General features: G+C 45.7%; 1 protein-coding gene across 1 annotated transcript in view; it reads left to right on the plus strand.

Annotated features, from left to right (window-relative positions):
• Positions 1 to 21,387, plus strand: part of LOC143296012 (usherin-like) — a 168,276-nt gene that overhangs the window by 30,751 nt on the left and 116,138 nt on the right. Inside the window, exons 12-25 of the mRNA XM_076607750.1 lie at positions 237 to 495; positions 1,604 to 1,974; positions 2,842 to 3,025; positions 3,584 to 3,747; positions 4,817 to 4,960; positions 6,867 to 7,012; positions 9,642 to 9,820; positions 10,534 to 10,700; positions 12,588 to 12,848; positions 13,858 to 14,033; positions 14,955 to 15,099; positions 16,172 to 16,399; positions 17,412 to 17,540; positions 19,868 to 20,014. Of these exons, the coding sequence (XP_076463865.1) occupies positions 237 to 495; positions 1,604 to 1,974; positions 2,842 to 3,025; positions 3,584 to 3,747; positions 4,817 to 4,960; positions 6,867 to 7,012; positions 9,642 to 9,820; positions 10,534 to 10,700; positions 12,588 to 12,848; positions 13,858 to 14,033; positions 14,955 to 15,099; positions 16,172 to 16,399; positions 17,412 to 17,540; positions 19,868 to 20,014 (2,700 nt within the window). The remainder of the gene's footprint in view (positions 1 to 236; positions 496 to 1,603; positions 1,975 to 2,841; positions 3,026 to 3,583; positions 3,748 to 4,816; positions 4,961 to 6,866; positions 7,013 to 9,641; positions 9,821 to 10,533; positions 10,701 to 12,587; positions 12,849 to 13,857; positions 14,034 to 14,954; positions 15,100 to 16,171; positions 16,400 to 17,411; positions 17,541 to 19,867; positions 20,015 to 21,387) is intronic.

Here is a 21,387-nt window from a genome sequence, read left to right on the forward strand (position 1 = left end):
CAGAGAAATTTTAAACTCTGCTCAGCAGTGACACAAACACACATGACTCCACGATTGCACGTGAAAAACGTACAACCGGGAGTCACACATACAAAAAGACAAGCTGGGGAGAGGGAGTGGGGAAGGGCATGTACAAAACACTCCACACGAGATTGTCATGAGTTGTGACATGAGTCTTGAAGGCCTTGCCTCTCTTGTTTTTTTTTCAAATGATTTTTTTTATATAATTGTTTCAGGCAAGCAGTGCAACAGTTGTCAGTACGGGTTTTACAACCTGCAGGACGATAACCCCAACGGCTGCATGGCGTGTAACTGTAACCCTGTGGGGTCCACCAGCATGGCCTGTAACCCTGACAACGGCCAGTGTCAGTGCAAGGGCACTGTGGAGGGGCTCAAGTGTCACCAGTGTGTGGACGGCTTCTACAACTTCTCTTCAGGCTGTCTGCCCTGCAACTGCAACGACACCGGCACAGAGGCTGGCACCACCTGTGACAAGTAAGTCTGTGCAGGTGTTCAGCTCCTGTTTGCAGGTGTTCAGCTTCTGTTTGTGCAGGTGTTCAGCTTCTGTTTGCGTGTTTGCAGGTGTTCAGCTTCTGTTTGTGCAGGTGTTCAGCTTCTGTTTGCGTGTTTGCAGGTGTTCAGCTTCTGTTTGTGCAGGTGTTCAGCTTCTGTTTGTGCGGGTGTTCAGTTTCTGTTTGTGCAGGTGTTCAGCTTCTGTTTGTGCAGGTGTTCAGCTTCTGTTTGCGTGTTTGCAGGTGTTCAGCTTCTGTTTGTGCAGGTGTTCAGTTTCTGTTTGTGCAGGTGTTCAGCTTCTGTTTGTGCAGGTGTTCAGCTTCTGTTTGTGCAGGTGTTCAGCTTCTGTTTGCGTGTTTGCAGGTGTTCAGCTTCTGTTTGTGCAGATGTTCAGCTTCTGTTTGTGCAGGTGTTCAGCTTCTGTCTGTTTGTGCAGGTGTTCAGCTTCTGTTTGTGCAGGTGTTCAGCTTCTGTTTGTGCGGGTGTTCAACTTCTGTTTGTGCAGGTGTCCAGCTTCTGTTTGTGCGGGTGTTCAGCTTCTGTTTATGCAGGTGTTCAGCTTCTGTTTGTGCAGGTGTTCAACTGCAGGTGTTCAGCTTCTGTTTGTGCAGGTGTTCAGCTTCTGTTTGTGCAGGTGTTCAGCTTCTGTTTGCTGCTCTGCATGACTGTTCATTCAGAAAAAATGAACTACAGATGATTATCACCCCCCCCCCCTCTTTTTTATATTTACTGTTAAATACTTGTTGCTGCTTCAATGCATTGTAGAAGTGAATGATGTAATTGTTTGATGTTTGATGTGCATTATTGAGTGTTTGTGTGTGTGTGTGTGTGTGTGTGTGTGTGTGTGTGTGTGTGTGTGTGTGTTTGTGTGTGCAATTCTCTGATTTGTGTATGTGCTGCATGTGTATGTGTGTGTCTCTGTGTGTGTGTGCATGTGTACATGTGTGTGTGTGTGTGTGTGTGTGTGTGTGTGAATAATGTGTGTGTCTGCGTCTGTATACATGTTTCTGTGTGTGTGTGAATGCATCTCACAACCTGACCCCCCCACCACCACCCCTCACCCAACAACCCCCCTTTCTCTTCATCTCAGAGACACTGGCCAGTGTGTGTGCAAGTCCCAGACGGCCGGGCGCCAGTGCAACGAGTGCCGACCGGGCAGCTTCAGTTTTGGGAATTCCCCAACGGAGGGCTGTGAGCCGTGCCTGTGCCTGAAGGCGGGGGTTCCGGAGGGCAACGTGGACTGCACCAATGGCTGTGTGTGCAAGGAGAACGTGGAGGGCACCAACTGCAACAGGTGCAAGGCCAACTTCTTCAACCTGACCCGAGAGAATGTGCTGGGCTGTGACCCCTGCAACTGCGACCCCAGCGGGGTGAACAGTGAGGGTCCGTGTCACTCCACCACGGGGCAGTGCATCTGTTTGACCAGCCGACAGGGCCTCCGCTGTGACGACTGCGTTTCAGGTATGTGTGTGTGTATGTGGGTGTGTGTATGGGTGTGTGTGTGGTGGAGTAACTGTGCTTTTGATAACAGTGGCTGTTGTTTGATCTTTTTTGTGTGTGTTATTTTCAATGATGATGAATGATGGTGATGCTGCTGCTGCTGTAGGGATCCATTTTGGTTTGGGATTCCTTGACGAGGCTGTTCTCTCACAGTGCATCCCGGCATTATCCTGGCTGAGAATGTCCTTCAAGTTCATCAAATGGACACCCCAGTCTCTGCAACGAAGGCAGCTGTATGTTGCAGGTTCTCTACACAACCACAGAGCCTCCGGGTCACTGGAGTTTGGTCGGGTCAGTTCCTCTTTCACAGCGCCTCATGGAGGGGGCAGCACTGCAGCAGATGTTCTGTTGTCTGGCTGTCAGTCCATCAGGCGCACGGTGCTGGGTGACCAATTCAGAATTTAGTGGATAAGTGGTGGCTGAGAAAATAAGTTTCAAAGCAGATATGGTAACAGTGAACATGGATCAGTACACATGCTTTGACACTTCATAGAATCAGGAATGGTGTGCAGATTTCTGCAAGGATCTGGCCCTTGACCACACTTAATCCAACAGGTGCAGATGGGATTTGAACCCCTGACCCTCAGATTGAATGTAAAATGCTCTAACCCACTCGGCTGTTGCTCCTGTCAAACATGGGACTGGTTTTTGCACCACAAATGAATTTGTTTTACTGAGATAATGAAATATTGTGTTTTCTGCATTCTGTCTTCACTAATACATCCTTTACGCTTTTCACACAGCAAAAAGAATGATATGAAAAAAGCTAAACAAAAAAACCCACACCAACAAAAGAGAAGCTGACTGGAGTAAAGAGGGTGTGTGCAGGTTACTACAAGGACCTGGCCCCGGCGGGTGGCTGCCTCCCCTGTAGCTGTGACCCAGACGGTGAGGTGCCGGGTACCACCTGCGACAGCCAGACTGGCCAGTGTTCCTGTCGCACGGCCGATGGGGTGGCTGGCCACAACTGTGACCAGTGTGCCGAGGGATTCTACAACTTCAAAGCTGGCAGGTGAGCAAGCTAGCAGGACGTTTAGCTCATGAACCCTTAGATGCGCAGTAGTGGACTCCGTGCTTGTAAAGTGTTTAGAGCTTGGTATTCGATTGAAGATATATATATATATATATATATGATAGTCAGTCGTGTCCGACTATGACCATCAGAACAGCAGAGGAGGCAGCTGCTGTTCCGACTATTTGGGCTAGAATTTGATTATAGTGGAGAGTGTCTTGCCCAAGTTACATCCCCACTCTCTCGGCCAAGAGGGTTTTAGGACAGTCGGCGTTGGGATGGTTCCCAAAGGCCAACTAGCCCACAAGGCTGCAGCACTAAGAACCAGTGCAATTTTGCCTCCTAGTTTGAGAGTCATAGTCCTTCACAAAAGACTAAGCTGTAAATGATTTCCCATTGACTGGAGAAACCATTGATAATACAGCTCTCACTTTGCTGTTGGCCCAAATGTAAAACTTATGTCAGTCTGTGATTTAAGCAGAGTGTTGGGCCGAAGATAGGTGCGATATAAGTACTCATATAATAATGATATTAATCTTGGTCTTCTCTGTGTGGCAGATGTGAGCCCTGTAACTGTCTGGAGGCAGGCATCACCAACAGCAGCTGTAACCGTGTTACGGGGGATTGTCAGTGCAAGCTGTATGTCACAGGTCGCCAGTGTGACACCTGTGTGCAGGACGCCAGTGACCTCAGTGCCGACAACGAGTATGGCTGTAGCAAGAGTAAGTCATTGGTGTAGTAGGAGTAAGTAGTTCTTTTTGTTGGTGTAGCAAGAGTAAGTCGTTGGTGTAGCAGGAGTAAGTAGTTCTTTTTGTTGGTGTAGCAAGAGTAAGTTGTTGGTGTAGCAAGAGTAAGTTGTTCTTTTTGTTGGTGTAGCAAGAGTAAGTTGTTGGTGTAGCAGAGTAAGTTGTTCTTTTTGTTGGTGTAGCAAGAGTAAGTTGTTGGTGTAGCAAGAGTAAGTTGTTGGTGTAGCAAGAGTAAGTCTTTTTGTTGGTGTAGCAAGAGTAAGTTGTTGGTGTAGCAAGAGTAAGTTGTTGGTGTAGCAAGAGTAAGTTGTTCTTTTTGTTGGTGTAGCAAGAGTAAGTTGTTGGTGTAGCAAGAGTAAGTTGTTCTTTTTGTTGGTGTAGCAAGAGTAAGTTGTTGGTGTAGCAAGAGTAAGTTGTTCTTTTTGTTGGTGTAGCAGAGTAAGTTGTTGGTGTAGCAAGAGTAAGTTGTTCTTTTTGTTGGTGTAGCAGAGTAAGATGTTGGTGTAGCTAGAGTAAGTTGTTGGTGTAGCAGAGTAAGTTGTTGGTGTAGCAAGAGTAAGTTGTAGTCCTTTTTTTTTCCATTCTGTTTGTTTCTGTTAACTTCTTTCCTCTTGCAAATCACTAGGAACGATACATATTACCAGTAGTTACAAATGCATTTTACTCACTATGAATGATGTATACTTGTTAATATGCAGTTTACATACAATGAAAGATCCATATTTGTTTTTATGCATTTTACTCACTATGAACACTGCATATTTGTAACTGTATTTTCTTCACAATGAATGATACATATTACTATGAATGATTCATGTCAGTTACTGTGCATGATAGTCTCTATGAACAGTGTATGTAAGTCGTCGTGTGGGTGTTTTGATTTAATGATGGAATGAATGTCTACACTTTTTAAAGTTACTCTCTCTAGAAATAAGTGTTTGTTTTCTTTACGTCGAGCCTGAAGGCGAATTTCAGTACTCTGTTTCAGACAATACAGTGATTGATTGATTGATTGATCACTCACAATGATTGGTTTGGGTGGCAGCACCGTCACAGCAGCCACCCCCAGTGCATGACCCCCTGACCCCGACCTCCATGAACATCTCCTGGCTGCCCCCTGACTTCCCCAACGGAGTCATTCTCCGCTACCGCCTCTTCCGCGATGACGTGCAGGTCTACGAGGGGCAAGGTGAGAGGTGGTCTTACATTGGGTCACAGTGTGTTGTTTGTTGAGTCATCAGGTCTATGAGGGGCCTGGTCTTACATTGGGTCACAGTGTGTTTGTTGAGTCATCAGGTCTATGAGGGGCCTGGTCTTACATTGGGTCACAGTGTGTTGTTTGTTGAGTCATCAGGTCTATGAGGGGCCTGGTCTTACATTGGGTCACAGTGTGTTGTTTGTTGAGTCTTCAACATGTGGGGACACTATTTTTTTGAGTGGGTGATTGGAAAATTGATTGATCTGTGGACAGAAGAATGGACTGATTGACTGACATGGTTGCTGCTAGTTGTTGAAGACAAGCAGTTTTGTTTCTCTCTTTGTGTGTTGGATGGCTTACAGCTTCTGTGTTTACTCAAATGTTTGAGTGGGGTTTATTTGTGTGACCTTTTTTACTGTGCTTTTGAGGAGCTCTCTTTTCTGGGGTGTGCATGTTGGGTGCTTTTGTGTTTCCATAATCAGCCAAACTCTGCTTTGATGGCAGGATCTTTGATGTGCATAAATGGTGTTCTGTATGTGTATATATAGACACAAAGGAGGTTCAGGCAGCAGCAGGTCTACATGCACCTTGATGTGGGAATTTGGAAAAATCACCCACCCTTAACCCAGCAGGTGCAGCTGGGATTTGAACCCATGACCCTCTTATTGAATGACATGCTCTATCCACTCCTGTCAGACATAAAGTTTGTTTGCTGCTGTGTGGGGAAGATGGAAGTCATGAGCTTGTGTGTGGTTCGTCCGTCAGGATCGACGAGGACCATCAAGTCATCCTGGGGGTGGGTGGGTTGGACTCTGTGGGTGCGCAGATGACTGGTCAGGCCAGTCCGCGCCCGGAAGGTTCTGACGCAGTGTGGACAGAGGATGGTGGCGGCTGTCGGGGACTTGCTGGCACTGCTTTTCCTGGCCTGTCTGTGTTGCTCTGCTGCAGCGATTCTGTTGGCCTCACAGGATTTGGCGCCTTTGTGGACAGCTGAACGTCACTTTGGTCTGTCCATTGCATTCAGCTCCCATGTGTCGTGGCTGATGCTGAAGGCCTTCAGAGCAGCTTTTAGAGTGTCTTTGAAGCGCTTCGAAGACACTCTGAAGTCACGAGCTTACAGTTGTGGCCAACAGCAAAGTGAGAGCTGTATCATCAATAGTTTCTTTACTGCAGTGTGAATTCATTTACAGCATAGCCTTTTGTGAAGGGCCATGACTCTCAAACTAGGAGGCAAGATTGCACTGGCTCTTAGTGCTGCAGCCTTGGGGCTAGTTGGCCTTTGGGAACCATCCCAACACTGACTGTCCTGAAGCCCTCCCAGTCAGGAGAGTGGGGAAGGCAGTGCTCACAAGGATCAAACTCTGGCCCAGATAGTTGGGTTGTTTGTGGATTTTTCTGATGTGTTTCCTGATGACACGTTCAGGTCAAATCTAGTTGCAGTCAGTCGCCAGTCTATTTTAAAATTCACATTAGGTTTCAAAACTGGTTTTGACTCATCAGTGACTTCAAAACTCACTTTTATGTGTGCCTGTGTTAACTGTTTACATGTTTTTCCCCTCCAATTTTACACTTTCCTTTATGCACACAAAATAATCCGTTGATTGCCCTTGCTCAGACAATTTCATCATGCCAAAAACACGACGCAATGCTTTGTCACTGAATACGTGTTTTGTAGGCATCAGACATGTTTCTGTATCTGTCGAGTTTTCCACTTTCTGTGGTTAATTTTGAAAAATTTTTACACTTGTTTTTTTGTGTGTGTATAACATTTGCAGCTTATGAGACCACTGCGGCTTATGTGCAAATAAATTCCCAGTTTTAGAAGAATTAGGGGATGCGGCTTGTGTAACGATGCGCTCAATAGCCTGATTGTTACGGTACATGGTGTGGACAACAGGTCGGGACTACATTGACACAGACCTGCAGCCGTACACGCTGTACACGTACGAAGTGGAGGCCAGCAATGCTGTGGGTAGTGTTCGCAGCGCCCCCGTCACCTTCAGAACCAACCCCGGAATACCTTCTGCCGATATGGTTCTTCAGGTATACAGTGCTTCTGTGTTCTGGTGGTGTGTGCTGTTTGTGTAGGTCCGTTACACTGTGTTGTGGTGGTGTGTGCTGTTTGTGTAGGTCTGTTACACTATGTTGTGGTGGTGTGTGCTGTTTGTGTAGGTCTGTTACTGTGTTGTGGTGTGTGCTGTTTGTGTAGGTCTGTTACACTGTGTTGTGGTGGTGTGTGTGTTGTTTGTGTTGGTCTGTTACACTCTTGTGTTGTGGTGTGTGCTGTTTGTGTAGGTCTGTTACTGTGTTGTGGTGGTGTGTGCTGTTTGTGTAGGTCTGTTACTGTGTTGTGGTGTGTGCTGTTTGTGTAGGTCTGTTACTGTGTTGTGGTGTGTGCTGTTTGTGTAGGTCTGTTACTGTGTTGTGGTGTGTGCTGTTTGTGTAGGTCTGTTACTGTGTTGTGGTGTGTGCTGTTTGTGTAGGTCTGTTACTGTGTTGTGGTGTGTGCTGTTTGTGTAGGTCTGTTACTGTGTTGTGGTGTGTGCTGTTTGTGTAGGTCTGTTACACTATGTTGTGGTGGTGTGTGCTGTTTGTGTAGGTCTGTTACTGTGTTGTGGTGTGTGCTGTTTGTGTAGGTCTGTTACACTATGTTGTGGTGGTGTGTGCTGTTTGTGTATTTCAGTTAGACTGTGTTGTGGTGGCGTGTACTGTTTGTGTAGGTCTGTTACACTGTGTTGTGGTGGTGTGTGCTGTTTGTGTAGGTCTGTTAATAATAATAATAATGGTATTTATATAGCGCTGGATCTTGTGCAGAGACAAATCAAAGCGCTTTCGCACCAGTCATTCACACGCATGCATAACTCTAATACTGCAGAAACTAAAGACAAGGAAGGGCAGGCAAGGGAGGCTATTTTGGGAAGAGGTGGGTTTTAAGGCCAGACTTGAAAGAGCTGAGTGTGGAGACTTGACGAAGCGAAAAAGGAAGTTCATTCCAATCGCAAGGTCCAGAAACAGAGAAAGAACGGCGGCCAATAGTCGAGTGTTTTAAATCTGGGTATGCGTAAACAGAGTGGATCCGAGGCCGATCGTAGTGAGCGAGATGGAGTGTAGAGGTGAAGGCAGCCGCAGAGATAGGAAGGGGCAGTTTTGTGAATGCATCTATAACATAGAGTGCTGATCTTGTACTTTATTCGGTGTGAGACAGGGAGCCAGTGGAGATGTTGCAAAAGAGGAGTGATGTTACACTGTGTTGTGGTGTGTGCTGTTTGTGTAGGTCTGTTACTGTGTTGTGGTGGTGTGTGCTGTTTGTGTAGGTCTGTTACTGTGTTGTGGTGGTGTGTGTTGTTTGTGTAGGTCTGTTACTGTGTTGTGTGTGTGGTGTTTGTGTAGGTCTGTTACTGTATACTGGTGAAAGAGATCCAAGTAGTCAGAATGACTGATTGTATACAGGCAAAAGAGATCCAGGTGGTCAGAATGACTGATTGTATACAGGTGAAAGAGATCCAGGTAGTCAGAATGACTGATTGTATACAGGTGAAAGAGATCCAGGTAGTCAGAATGACTGATTGTATATTGGTGAAAGAGATCCAGGTAGTCAGAATGACTGATTGTATGCAGGTGAAAGAGATCCAGGTAGTCAGAATGACTGATTGTATACAGGTGAAAGAGATCCAGGTAGTCAGAATGACTGATTGTATACAGGTGAAAGAGATCCAGGTAGTCAGAATGACTGATTGTGTACAGGTGAAAGAGATCCAGGTAGTCAGAATGACTGATTGTATGCATGTGAAAGAGATCCAGGTAGTCAGAATGACTGATTGTATTCAGGTGAAAGAGATCCAGGTAATCAGAATGACTGATTGTATACAGGTGAAAGAGATCCAGGTAGTCAGAATGACTGATTGTATTCAGGTGAAAGAGATCCAGGTAGTCAGGATGACTGATTGTATACAGGTGAAAGAGATCCAGGTAGTCAGGATGACTGATTGTATACAGGTGAAAGAGATCCAGGTAGTCAGAATGACTGATTGTATACAGGTGAAAGAGATCCAGGTAGTCAGAATGACTGACTGTATACTGGTGAAAGAGATCCAGGTAGTCAGAATGACTGATTGTATACAGGTGAAAGAGATCCAGGTAGTCAGAATGACTGATTGTATACAGGTGAAAGAGATCCAGGTAGTCAGAATGACTGATTGTATACAGGTGAAAGAGATCCAGGTAGTCAGAATGACTGTATACAGGTGAAAGAGATCCAGGTAGTCAGAATGACTGATTGTATACAGGTGAAAGAGATCCAGGTAGTCAGAATGACTGATTGTATACAGGTGAAAGAGATCCAGGTAGTCAGAATGACTGATTGTATACATGTGAAAGAGATCCATGTGGTCAGAATGACTGATTGTATACAGGTGAAAGAGATCCAGGTAGTCAGAATGACTGATTGTATACAGGTGAAAGAGATCCAGGTAGTCAGAATGACTGATTGTATACAGGTGAAAGAGATCCAGGTACTGAGGTGGTCAGAATGACTGATTGTATACAGGTGAAAGAGATCCAGGTAGTCAGAATGACTGATTGTATACAGGTGAAAGAGATCCAGGTAGTCAGAATGACTGATTGTATACAGGTGAAAGAGATCCAGGTAGTCAGAATGACTGATTGTATACAGGTGAAAGAGATCCAGGTGGCAAGCGCTTCGTTTTTCTGGAACCCCCCGTCCAAGATGAACGGACCTCTCCTGGAGTATCAGCTGGTGTCGTACAATCTGGAGAATGTGACCGACCTGATGGTGGAGTGGACGGGCAATGACACCCAGGCTGAGCTGAAATCACTGAGGCCTTACCACAGGTGACGCATGCTGTGGTGTGGGGAGGGGTGGTGTGGTGTGTGGTGTGTAGTGTGGTGTGTTGTGTTTTGTGGTGTGTTTGTGGTGTGGTGTGTGGTGCAGTGTGTTTGTGGTCTGTGTGGTGTGGTGTGTTTGTGGTGTTGTGTGGTGTGGTGTGTTTATGGTGTAGTGTTTGTGTCGTGGTGTGGTGTGGTGTGGTGAATGGTGTGTTTGTGGTGTTCTGTGGTGAGTTTGTGGTGTGTTGTGGTGTTGTGTGGTGCAGTGTATTTGTGGTCTGTGTGGTGTGGTGTGTTTGTGGTGTGGTGTTTGTGTCATGGTGTGGTGTGGTATGGTGTGTTGTGGTGTGTAGTGGTGTGTGTAATGTGGTGTGCTTGTGGTGTGGTGTTTGTGTCGTGGTGTGGTGTGTTGTGGTGTGGTGTGCTTGTGGTGTGGGTTTGTGTCGTGGTGTGGTGTGTTGTGGTGTGTAGTGTGGTGTGCTTGTGGTGTGGTGTGTTGTGCTTGTGGTCTGGGTTTGTGTCATGGTGTGGTGTGGTGTGGTGTGTTGTGTTGTGGTGTGGTGTGTTTGTGGTGTTGTGTGGTGTGTTTGTGGTGTTGTGTGGTGTGTTTGTGGTGGTGTGTGGTGTGTTTGTGGTGTTGTGTCGTGGTGTGGTGTGGTGAATGTTGTGGTGAGGTGTGTGTGGTGTGGAGACATAACGGCCTGTCCCCGTGGTCACAGGTACAACATGACGGTCAAGGCCTGTACGGATGGAGGATGCTCGGAGAGCAACGGCCTGACCTTTACCACCCAGACAGCGCCCCCTACAGACATGCAGCCCCCCACCATCACCCCCATCAGCAGCACCCAGCTTCTCGTCGAGTGGGAACCCCCCCTCAACCCCAACGGTCAGGACTTTGTATTCTCGTTATTATTATTTTTTTATTATTATTATTATTGTTATAACCCCCAAAATGGAGTATGGCTGCCTACATGGCGGGGTAAAAATGGTCATACACATAAAAGCCCACTTCTGTACATAGGACCGAACATAGGAGTTGCAGCCCATGAATGAAGATGAAGAAAAAGAAGAAGAAGAAGTTGTTATTGTTGTTGTGATTATTATCATTGTTATTGTAACAGTTTGATAGAGAGAAAATGAGAAAACAACTTCATACGACAACCAAAACCCTCAAGCTGATTTGAGCATAGTTCGCAGGAATGGTAGATTGATATGGATACTTATAAAGCACCTGTCCCTGGTCTCAGACCAAGTTCTAAGCACTCTACACAGAGTCGTTTGCACAACAGGCCAGGCCGCCTTCCTTGGTAGAGCCAACTGAGAGTTGCCTTTAGATACCATCATTTGTATCCTATGTTATTCAGTGATACTTCCTTAAGCATAGCCAGTGGTCTTTGCACAGTCCACGCACATTGCTACCAGAAAAGAGGGTGCTGCATAGGCCAGTATTGAAGTGGAGTTTAGCGACCTGTAAGCTGACATCCTTAAGGTCAAGCTGTTCAGAGCGTAAGCATGCAGAAGGGAGGTAAAATGTACTAAGGGAGGTCACTAGCCACAGAAACTGAAACTGAAACTAGCCACAGCTATTCTTTTTCCTGCCTGAGCAGGGTGTTATTTTGTCAAGGACAGGAATCAAGACCTCTGCTGGAGATGAAAGAGAGCACAACTGTGGGATGGATGAAAGTAACATGATGCACAATAGGAAGTTCTGGCAGAATCAGGCATTGGCCTTCTGATCCAGTGTTCACCGGTGTTCAGAGTTCGAGGCTCTGTTTCAGCATGGTGTTGTGTCCTTGGGAAAGGCATTTTACTTCTGTTTTTCCTCACTCCACACAGGTGTGAACGGGAATGTAAGTCTGGTAAGGGATGTTAAAACGTCAGAAGAGGAGGATAGGACCCCTCCTGCCTGTGCCAGATCCTAGACCCACGGATATAACTTCACTGCCCCGATGGAGGTGAAAGGCTGTGGAACCTTTAACCTTTAACATGGCCTTCACTTTGCTTGTTTCAGAGGAGTGATAACATTCTGTGAATCACTTTGCTTGTTTCATAGGAGTGATAACATTCTATGAATCACTTTGCTTGTTTCACAGGAGTGATAACATTCTATGAATCACTTTGCTTGTTTCACAGGAGTGATAACATTCTACGATTCACTTTGCTTGTTTCAGAGGAGTGATAACATTCTACGATTCACTTTGCTTGTTTCACAGGAGTGATAACATTCTGTGAATCACTTTGCTTGTTTCAGATGAGTGATAACATTCTACGATTCACTTTGCTTGTTTCACAGGAGTGATAACATTCTATGAATCACCTTGCTTGTTTCACAGGAGTGATAACATTCTACGATTCACTTTGCTTGTTTCACAGGAGTGATAACATTCTATGAATCACTTTGCTTGTTTCACAGGAGTGATAACATTCTATGAATCACTTTGCTTGTTTCACAGGAGTGATAACATTCTATGAATCACTTTGCTTGTTTCAGATGAGTGATAACATTCTATGAATCACTTTGCTTGTTTCATAGGAGTGATAACATTCTACAATTCACTTTGCTTGTTTAACAGGAGTGATAACATTCTATGAATTACTTTGCTTGTTTCACAGGAGTGATAACATTCTATGAATCACTTTGCTTGTTTCACAGGAGTGATAACATTCTATGAATCACTTTGCTTGTTTCACAGGAGTGATAACATTCTATGAATCACTTTGCTTGTTTCACAGGAGTGATAACATTCTGTGAATCACTTTGCTTGTTTCACAGGAGTGATAACATTCTACGAATTGTGGATTCGAGGCCTGCCGGGTCCAGACGGACATCGGAATCCTGTGGAACAGCGAATCTTTTATCCCAGTGGTCAGTACGACCCGCTGAACCCGGACCAGTCCATTCTGGACCCCCCGGCCACCAGCTTCAACGTGACACAGCTGAGGGCCTACACAGCGTATGAGTTCCAGGTGCTGGCTCAGAACGAGGCTGGTCGAGCCGCCAGTCCCTGGACTGTTGGCCGCACAAAGGAGACGTGTGAGTAGGGCTGCTTGATGCTGTGTTTTGATCTGTGTGCCGGTGTTTGTGTGTTTTGATCTGTGTGCATGTGTGTGTGTGTTTTGATCTGTGTGCATGTGTTTGTGTGTTTTGATCTGTGTGCATGTGTGTGTGTGTTTTGATCTGTGTGCGTGTGTTTTGATCTGTGTGCATGTGAGTAGGGCTGCTTGATGCTGTGTTTTGATCTGTGTGCATGTGTTTGTGTGTTTTGATCTGTGTGCATGTGAGTAGGGCTGTTTGATGCTGTGTTTTGGTCTGTGTGCATGTGTTTGTGTGTTTTGATCTGTGTGCATGTGTTTGTGTGTTTTGATCTGTGTGCATGTGTGTGTGTGTTTTGATCTGTGTGCATGTGAGTAGGGCTGCTTGATGCTGTGTTTTGATCTGTGTGCACGTGTTTTTGTGTTTTGATCTGTGTGCGTGTGTTTGTGTGTTTTGATCTGTGTGCATGTGTTTGTGTGTTTTGATCTGTGTGGATGTATTTGTGTGTTTTGATCTGTGTGGATGTGTTTGTGTGTTTTGATCCGCATGCATGTGCTTGGTAGTGGGTCATTTAGCTTGACGTCTGTTAATTAAAGTGAATTGAGACCAGGGACGGGGAGGGGTGAGATGGGGGGGGAGGTGGGGAGAATAATATGTGTAAGTGTGCGCATGTGTATGAATAGGCGTAGACTTGAAATGTGTATGTTTATATGTGTGACAGGAAAGAGAACGTGAGAATGGAAGTGTTTGCGTCTATGTGTGTGTGTGTGTGTGTGAGTGTATGTGTGTGTGTGCTTGTGTGTGTGTTGTTGTTGTGAGTGTGTGTGTGTGTGTGTGTGTGTGTGTGTGTGTGTGTGTGTGTGTGTTGTTCAGAGTGTGTTTATGTGTTTGCACATGTGTGTGTGTGCGCGCGCGCGTGTGTACTTCCCCCCCAAAAGACAACAACAAACTTACAGATGTTTGCTGTTGATCACCATAACCACACACTGATGTGACGTGAACGTTGCAGTTCCTGTGTTCATGCCTGCCCCTGCCATCATCGGGATCACTGGCACGGAGCTGAACGTGTCGTGGACACAGCCCTCTGTCAGCGAGGCCCGAGGCAACATCACCACCTACCGCCTGTTTCAGAACGTGGCCACCAACCTCACCGCCGACCCCTTCGCTGCTCCCGCCACCTGGCAGGTCAGTCTCTCCCTGCTTTCTGGGGTGGATGGAGGAAGGTGGCTGCATGGGTAAGATGCTTATCTGCCAGCACAGTGGCTGTGAGGGTCAGGGTTTGAGCCCTGGTCTTACCCTTTCTTCTGAAAGTTTGACTTGAAAATGAAACTGAGGTCCTGTTTACAGCATGTCTCAAGGCCTGACTAAGCACGTTGGGTTACGCTGCTGGTCAGGCATCTGCTTGGCAGATGTGGTGTAGTGTATATGGATTTGTCCGAACGCAGTGACGCCTCCTTGAGCTACTGATACTGAAACTGAAACTTACAGCATGTGTTGTCCTCTGACAAAATTCTTTAGAAGAAATACACTCTGATAGGTACACAAATATATATATATATGCGATCACTCATTGGCTGACAAAGCATGTTGGGTTATGCGGCTGGTCAGTCATCCGCCTTGCACGTGTGGTGCAGGGTATATGGACTTGTCTGAACGCAGTGACGCCTGTTTGAGAAACTGAAAGATGGGCGCCAATAGCCGAGTGGTTAAAGCGTTGGACTTTCAATCTTGCGGTCCCAGGTTTGAATCTCGGTAATGGTGCCTGGTGGGTAAAGGGTGGAGATTTTTCCCATCTCCCAGCTCAACATATGTGCAGACCTGCTTGTGCCTCAAGCTCTGCTCATAGCTATTCCTTTCCTTGACTCGTGTGTATACACTAGCAGATGATCAAATACACACGTTAAAGATTCTGTAATCCATGTCAGCATACCCAGAACATACCCAGCATGCACCTGAAAACAGAGTATGGCTGCCTACATGGCAGGGTAAAAACGGTCCTACACATAAAAGCCCACTTATGTACATACAAGTGAACGCAAGAGTTGCAGCCCACGAACGAAGAAGAAGAGGAAGAGAAACTGAAAGTGAAAGTGTTGTGTTGACCAGCTGGTGGCAGAGCTGGACGGACAGACCCGGCACTACGTGGTGCGAGGCCTGACCCCCTACGCCACGTATGACTTCAGACTGCAGGCCTGCAACAACATCGGCTGCGTCAACAGCACAGCGTCGTCCGGTCGTACCTTGCCTGCTGGTAAGGCTCAGGAGTCAACACTCTTAAACTGTATTACTCAAGACTCAAAAACCTTGCTGACTAAAGACTCAGAAACTTTACTATTCAAGGGTAAAGAGTTTAGGCATCGTCTGGTCTTTCAATCTGTTGCTAAAGCAACAACAATAACAACCACTGCAATGATAATGATTGTTATTATTATAATCATAATTGTGATAAAGATGAAAAGAACACACGAGCATTCACATCTGCACCCACACACACAGATGTGATTGAATAAAAGATTGCAAGTATAATCCCTGTACACCCTGTCCTCACCCCCTATCCCCATTTATATTTTTATGGAAATATTCTCAGCATACAGTATTTGCATACAATTTGTCAGCTGTCAGTGAAAGATGTTAAAAAAAATAAACGAGAGAGGCAATGCCTTCAAGACTCACTTGTGATACACTTTAAAAAAAAATCTAATCGTTAAAATGTGTTCTGTATTTGTTATTATAAAGCTTCGCGTTAAAAAAAAGAGAAAAGTCCTAACCAGATTCGAATTAAGTCCCCTAGCATTAATTACAGAGTAATTTCCCTTTTTTTACTATCTGCACCAAAAAACATTTGCAAAAAAAATAAAACTTCCATGCTTAGCAAAAGAAGTTCCTGATTAAACAAAAAATGATAATAATGACTGCTCTTGTTGTTGGGTCGAATATCAGATCAAAGTACTAAGTTTAGAGAATACAAAAAATATAAATATAACAGTAAATGCAGTTTGCATATAATTAGGCTTCACTTTTTATTTTTTTGTGCCCATCCCAGAGGTGCAATATTGTTTTAAGCAAAATGACTGGAAAGAACTGAATTTTTCCTATTTTTATGCCTAATTTAGTGTCAACTGACAAAGTATTTGCAGAGAAAATGTCAATGTTAAAGTTTACCACGGACACACAGACACACATACACACACACACACACACACACACACAGACAACCGAACACCTGGTTAAAACATAGACTCACTTTGTTTACACAAGTGAGTCAAAAAAGGAAAGAAAGGTAACCAAGGCATTGTTGACATGAGTTGTCCCCCCTCTCCCAGCCCCAGAGGGCATGGCCAAACCCACGGTGGACAGCTACAACTCGACGGTGATGAACGTGAGGTGGAGGCCTCCCACCTCCCCCAACGGCCCCACCCCCACCTACACGGTGCAGAAGACCAACATTGCCCTCAGCTACCCGGCCTCTGTGGTGCGCGGCACTCGCTTCCCCGGGGGAGGCTTCTACGCCTTCCCTGCTGAGACCCTGCCACAGAATGTGGACTTTACAGGTGAGTGTGGGTGTGTGTGTGTGTGTGTGTGGGTGTGTGTGTGTGGGTGTGTGGTGGGGGACGAGGGGTTGGTGGGGGGGGGGGGAGGATAAGTGTGTAGTTGGATGGGTGGGTGGGTGCGTGTGGATGTGGGTGTCAGTGGTGTGTGTGAGTGTGGGTGGGTTGGTATGTGCTTGTGGATGTGTGTGTGTGTGTGTCAGTGTGGGTGTGTGGGTGGGTGGGTATGTGCTTGTGTATGTGTGTGTGTGTGGGTGTTTAGGTGGGTGGGTGGGTGGATGCCTGTTTGTGTGTGTGTGCGTGTGTGTGTGTGAGGCTAAGTGGGTGTTTGTGTGTGTATGTGTGTATATGTGGATGGATGGGTGGGTGGGTGCATGTTTGTGTGTGTGCGTGTGTGTGTGTGTGTGTGTGCGTGTGTGTGTGTGAGGCTAAGTGGGTGTTTGTGTGTGTATGTGTGTATATGTGGATGGATGGGTGGGTGGGTGCATGTTTGTGTGTGTGTGCGTGTGTGTGGGGGTGACTCGGTGCGTGTTTGTGTATGTGTGTGTGGGTGGGTGCGTACTTCTGTGTGTGTGTGTGTGTGTGTGTGTGTGTGTGTGTTTGTGGATGCATGTGTGTGTGTGCATGTGGATGGGTATGTGCTTGTGTATGTGTGGGTGTTTAGGTGGATGGGTGGGTGGATGTGTGTGCATGTGTGTGTGGGTGGTTAGGTGCGTGTTTGTGTGTATGTGTGGGTGGATGGGTGCATGTTTTTATGTGCCTGTGTGTGGGGGTGGCTAGGTGCGTGTTTCTGTGTTTGTGTGTGTGGATGCATGTTTGTGTGTGGATGCATGTGTGTGTTGGTTGGTTGGTTGTGGCTGCATGTTGTGTGTGTATCTGAGAGAGAGTGTGAGTGTTAGTGTGTGTGGATAAAAACGGGGGGTATACGGAGAAAGGATAATTTGGAAAAGTGCAGTCAACAATCCATATGTATTGAAATATGATGTCAACTGTATCTGTCGTCGTTTGTGTGCAGGCATTCGTTTTGAGTTTCGTCTCAAGCAGCCTTCAGGATTACTGTTCTTTGCTGCATCTGAGAATCAACAAGAGTATGTTGCTGTGCTTTTCAGCAATGGACGGCCACGGTTTATGTTTGACACTCAAGGTAAGGCAGCTTACTGCTATTGCTATAGTTCTGTGGATGTGCATTTGCATTTAGTGTCACACTGGCTTGAGGGGAAAGGAGAGAGAATGGTGTTATGTTGACATTGATTGGTTGATTTTGACCAGTGATTAACGATGATTGGTTGATTTTGACCAGTGATTAACGATGACACATGGTTGTGTCATCAACAGTGGATGCTAAACATGAATGACATGAGAGCATGTCTCACGCATTGGATGTTACACTGATGTGAGGGGAAAGGAAGGAGAATGGTGTCATGTTGACAGTGATTGATTGATTTTGACCAATGGTTATTGGAAACACACGATTGTGTCATCTGCAGTGAATGCCAAACATGAATGACACAAGAGCATGTCACAGTGTCACATTAAAACTGATGAAGGGAAGAAAGTGTCATAAACATCAGGAGGGATGATTTTAGATGACAAAGGGAATGCATGTTGTAAGCAAAAAGTGTATCACAGACATTAGAACTGATGATTTTAACAACAAAGGGAATACAGTGTAAACATAAAGAGTGTCACAGACATTAGAACTGATGATTTTAACAACAAAGGGAATACGGTGTAAACATAAAGAGTGTCACAGACATTAGAACTGATGATTTTAGATGATAAAGGGAATACATGTTAGCAAAAAGAGTGTCACAGACATTAGGACTGATTTTAGACAATAAAAGAAATACATGTTGTAAACATAAAGAGTGTCAAAACATTAGGACTGATTTTAGACAACAAAAAGAATGCATGTTGTAAGCAAAAAGAGTGTCACAGACATTTTTTTAAAGTGAACAGAGTGTCACAGACATTAGAACCAATGTTTTTTTGAAGTAAACAGAGTGTCACAGACATTAGAACCAATGATTTTTGACATCAACAAAGAGGATGCATGTTGTAAGTGCGAGCTGCTGAAGTGTCAGAAACACTGGCGACAGGACAGTGTGAGACAGCAGTGAGGTAACATGTCTGTGATGAACACAGCAGTGAGGTAACATGTCTGTGATGAACACAGCAGAGAGGTAGGCACTGACAGCCTGTTGTTGGCGACAGGACAGTGTGTATTTGTATTTGTATTTCTTTTTATCGCAACCGATTTCTCTGTGTGAAATTCGGGCTGCTCTCCCCAGGGAGAGCGCGTCGCTACACTACAGCGCCACCCATTTTTTTGGTACTTTTTCCTGCGTGCAGTTTTATTTGTTTTTCCTATCGCAGTGGATTTTTCTACAGACTTTTGCCAGGAACAACCCTTTTGTTGCCGTGGGTTCTTTTACGTGCGCTAAGTGCATGCTGCACACGGGACCTTGGTTTATCGTCTCATCCGAAAGACTAGCGTCCAGAACACCACTCAAGGTCTAGTGGAGGGGGAGAAAATATCGGCGGCTGAGCCGTGATTCGAACCAGCGCACTCAGATTCTCTTGCTTCCTAGGCGGACGCGTTACCTCTAGGCCATCACTCCACAGCAATGAGGTAACACAGCAGAGAGGTAGGCACTGACAGCATGTTGTTGGCGACAGGACAGTGTGAGACAGCAGTGAGGTAACATGTCTGTGATGAACACAGCAGTGAGGTAACATGTCTGTGATGAACACAGCAGAGAGGTAGGCACTGACAGCCTGTTGTTGGCGACAGGACAGTGTGAGACAGCAGTGAGGTAACATGTCTGTGATGAACACAGCAGAGAGGTAGGCACTGACAGCCTGTTGTTGGCAACAGGACAGTGTGTATTTGTATTTGTATTTCTTTTTATCGCAACAGATTTCTCTGTGTGAAATTCGGGCTGCTCTCCCCAGGGAGAGCGCGTCGCTACACTACAGCGCCACCCATTTTTTTTGTATTTTTTCCTGCTTGCAGTTTTATTTGTTTTTCCTATCGCAGTGGATTTTTCTACAGAATATTGCCAGGAACAACCCTTTTGTTGCCGTGGGTTCTTTTACGTGCGCTAAGTGCATGCTGCACACGGGACCTCGGTTTATCGTCTCATCCGAAAGACTAGCGTCCAGACCACCACTCAAGGTCTAGTGGAGGGGGAGAAAATAACGGCGGCTGAGCCGTGATTCGAACCAGCGCGCTCAGATTCTCTCGCTTCCTAGGCGGACGCGTTACCTCTAGGCCATCACTCCACAGCAATGAGGTAACATGTCTGTGATGAACACAGCACAGGTAGGCACTGACAGCCTGTTGTTGGCGACAGGACAGTGTGAGACAGCAGTGAGGTAACATGTCTGTGATGAACACAGCAGTGAGGTAACATGTCTGTGATGAACACAGCAGAGAGGTAGGCACTGACAGCCTGTTGTTGGCGACAGGACAGTGTGAGACAGCAGTGGAGGTAAACGTGTCTCTGCCAGAGAATGTCAACCTGACCTCTCTGGCCGACGGCCAGGTACACACCCTGCAGGTGGTGCGTCGCCATGGGAACAATGGCTCCGTGCTGGTTGACCAGATCTACTCAGGTTTGGGTTTGGGTCACTTTGGCATGGGAGACGACTCCTCTTGTGGATGCTCTCTGCTTTGGCATGGGGGACAACTCCTTGTGGCTGTTCTCCACTCATAGCTATTCCTTCCCTTGGCTCTCTCTTGGGATCTGTGGCTTGATATTCTTTCCAGCTTGGACTTTTTCCTCCTGCCATGATTTCCTTCTGTTTTTCCTGTTTCTCTGACTCTATCTTGGGATCTGTGGCTTGATATTCTTTCCAGCTTGGACTTTTTCCTCCTGCCATGATTTCCTTCTGTTTTTCCTGTTTCTCTGACTCTATCTTGGGATCTGTGGCTTGATATTCTTTCCAGCTTGGACTTTTTCCTCCTGTCATGATTTCCTTCTATTTTTCCTGTTTCTCTGACTCTATCTTGGGATCTGTGGCTTGATATTCTTTCCAGCTTGGACTTTTTCCTCCTGCCATAATTTCCTTCTGTTTTTCCTGTTTCTCTGACTCTATCTTGGGATCTGTGGCTTGATATTCTTTCCAGCTTGGACTTTTTCCTCCTGCCATAATTTCCTTCTGTTTTTCCTGTTTCTCTGACTCTTTCTTGGGATCTGTGGCTTGATATTCTTTCCAGCTTGGACTTTTTCCTCCTGCCATAATTTCCTTCTGTTTTTCCTGTTTCTCTGACTCTATCTTGGGATCTGTGGCTTGATATTCTTTCCAGCTTGGCCTTTTTCCTCCTGTCATGATTTCCTTCTATTTTTCCTGTTTCTCTGACACTGTCTTGGGATCTGTGGCTTGATATTCTTTCCAGCTTGGACTTTTTCCTCCTGCCATAATTTCCTTCTGTTTTTCCTGTTTCTCTGACTCTATCTTGGGATCTGTGGCTTGATATTCTTTCCAGCTTGGACTTTTTCCTCCTGTCATGATTTCCTTCTATTTTTCCTGTTTCTCTGACACTGTCTTGGGATCTGTGGCTTGATATTCTTTCCAGCTTGGACTTTTTCCTCCTGCCATAATTTCCTTCTGTTTTTCCTGTTTCTCTGACTCTCTCTTGGGATCTGTGGCTTGATATTCTTTCCAGCTTGGACTTTTTCCTCCTGCCATGATTTCCTTCTGTTTTTCCTGTTTCTCTGACTCTATCTTGGGATCTGTGGCTTGATATTCTTTCCAGCTTGGACTTTTTCCTCCTGTCATGATTTCCTTCTGTTTTTCCTGTTTCTCTGACTCTCTCTTGGGATCTGTGGCTTGATATTCTTTCCAGCTTGGACTTTTTCCTCCTGCCATAATTTCCTTCTATTTTTCCTGTTTCTCTGACTCTATCTTGGGATCTGTGGCTTGATATTCTTTCCAGCTTGGACTTTTTCCTCCTGCCATAATTTCCTTCTGTTTTTCCTGTTTCT

This window comes from Babylonia areolata, chromosome 21 (assembly GCF_041734735.1).
Source record: "Babylonia areolata isolate BAREFJ2019XMU chromosome 21, ASM4173473v1, whole genome shotgun sequence".
Lineage (NCBI taxonomy): Eukaryota > Metazoa > Mollusca > Gastropoda > Neogastropoda > Buccinidae > Babylonia > Babylonia areolata.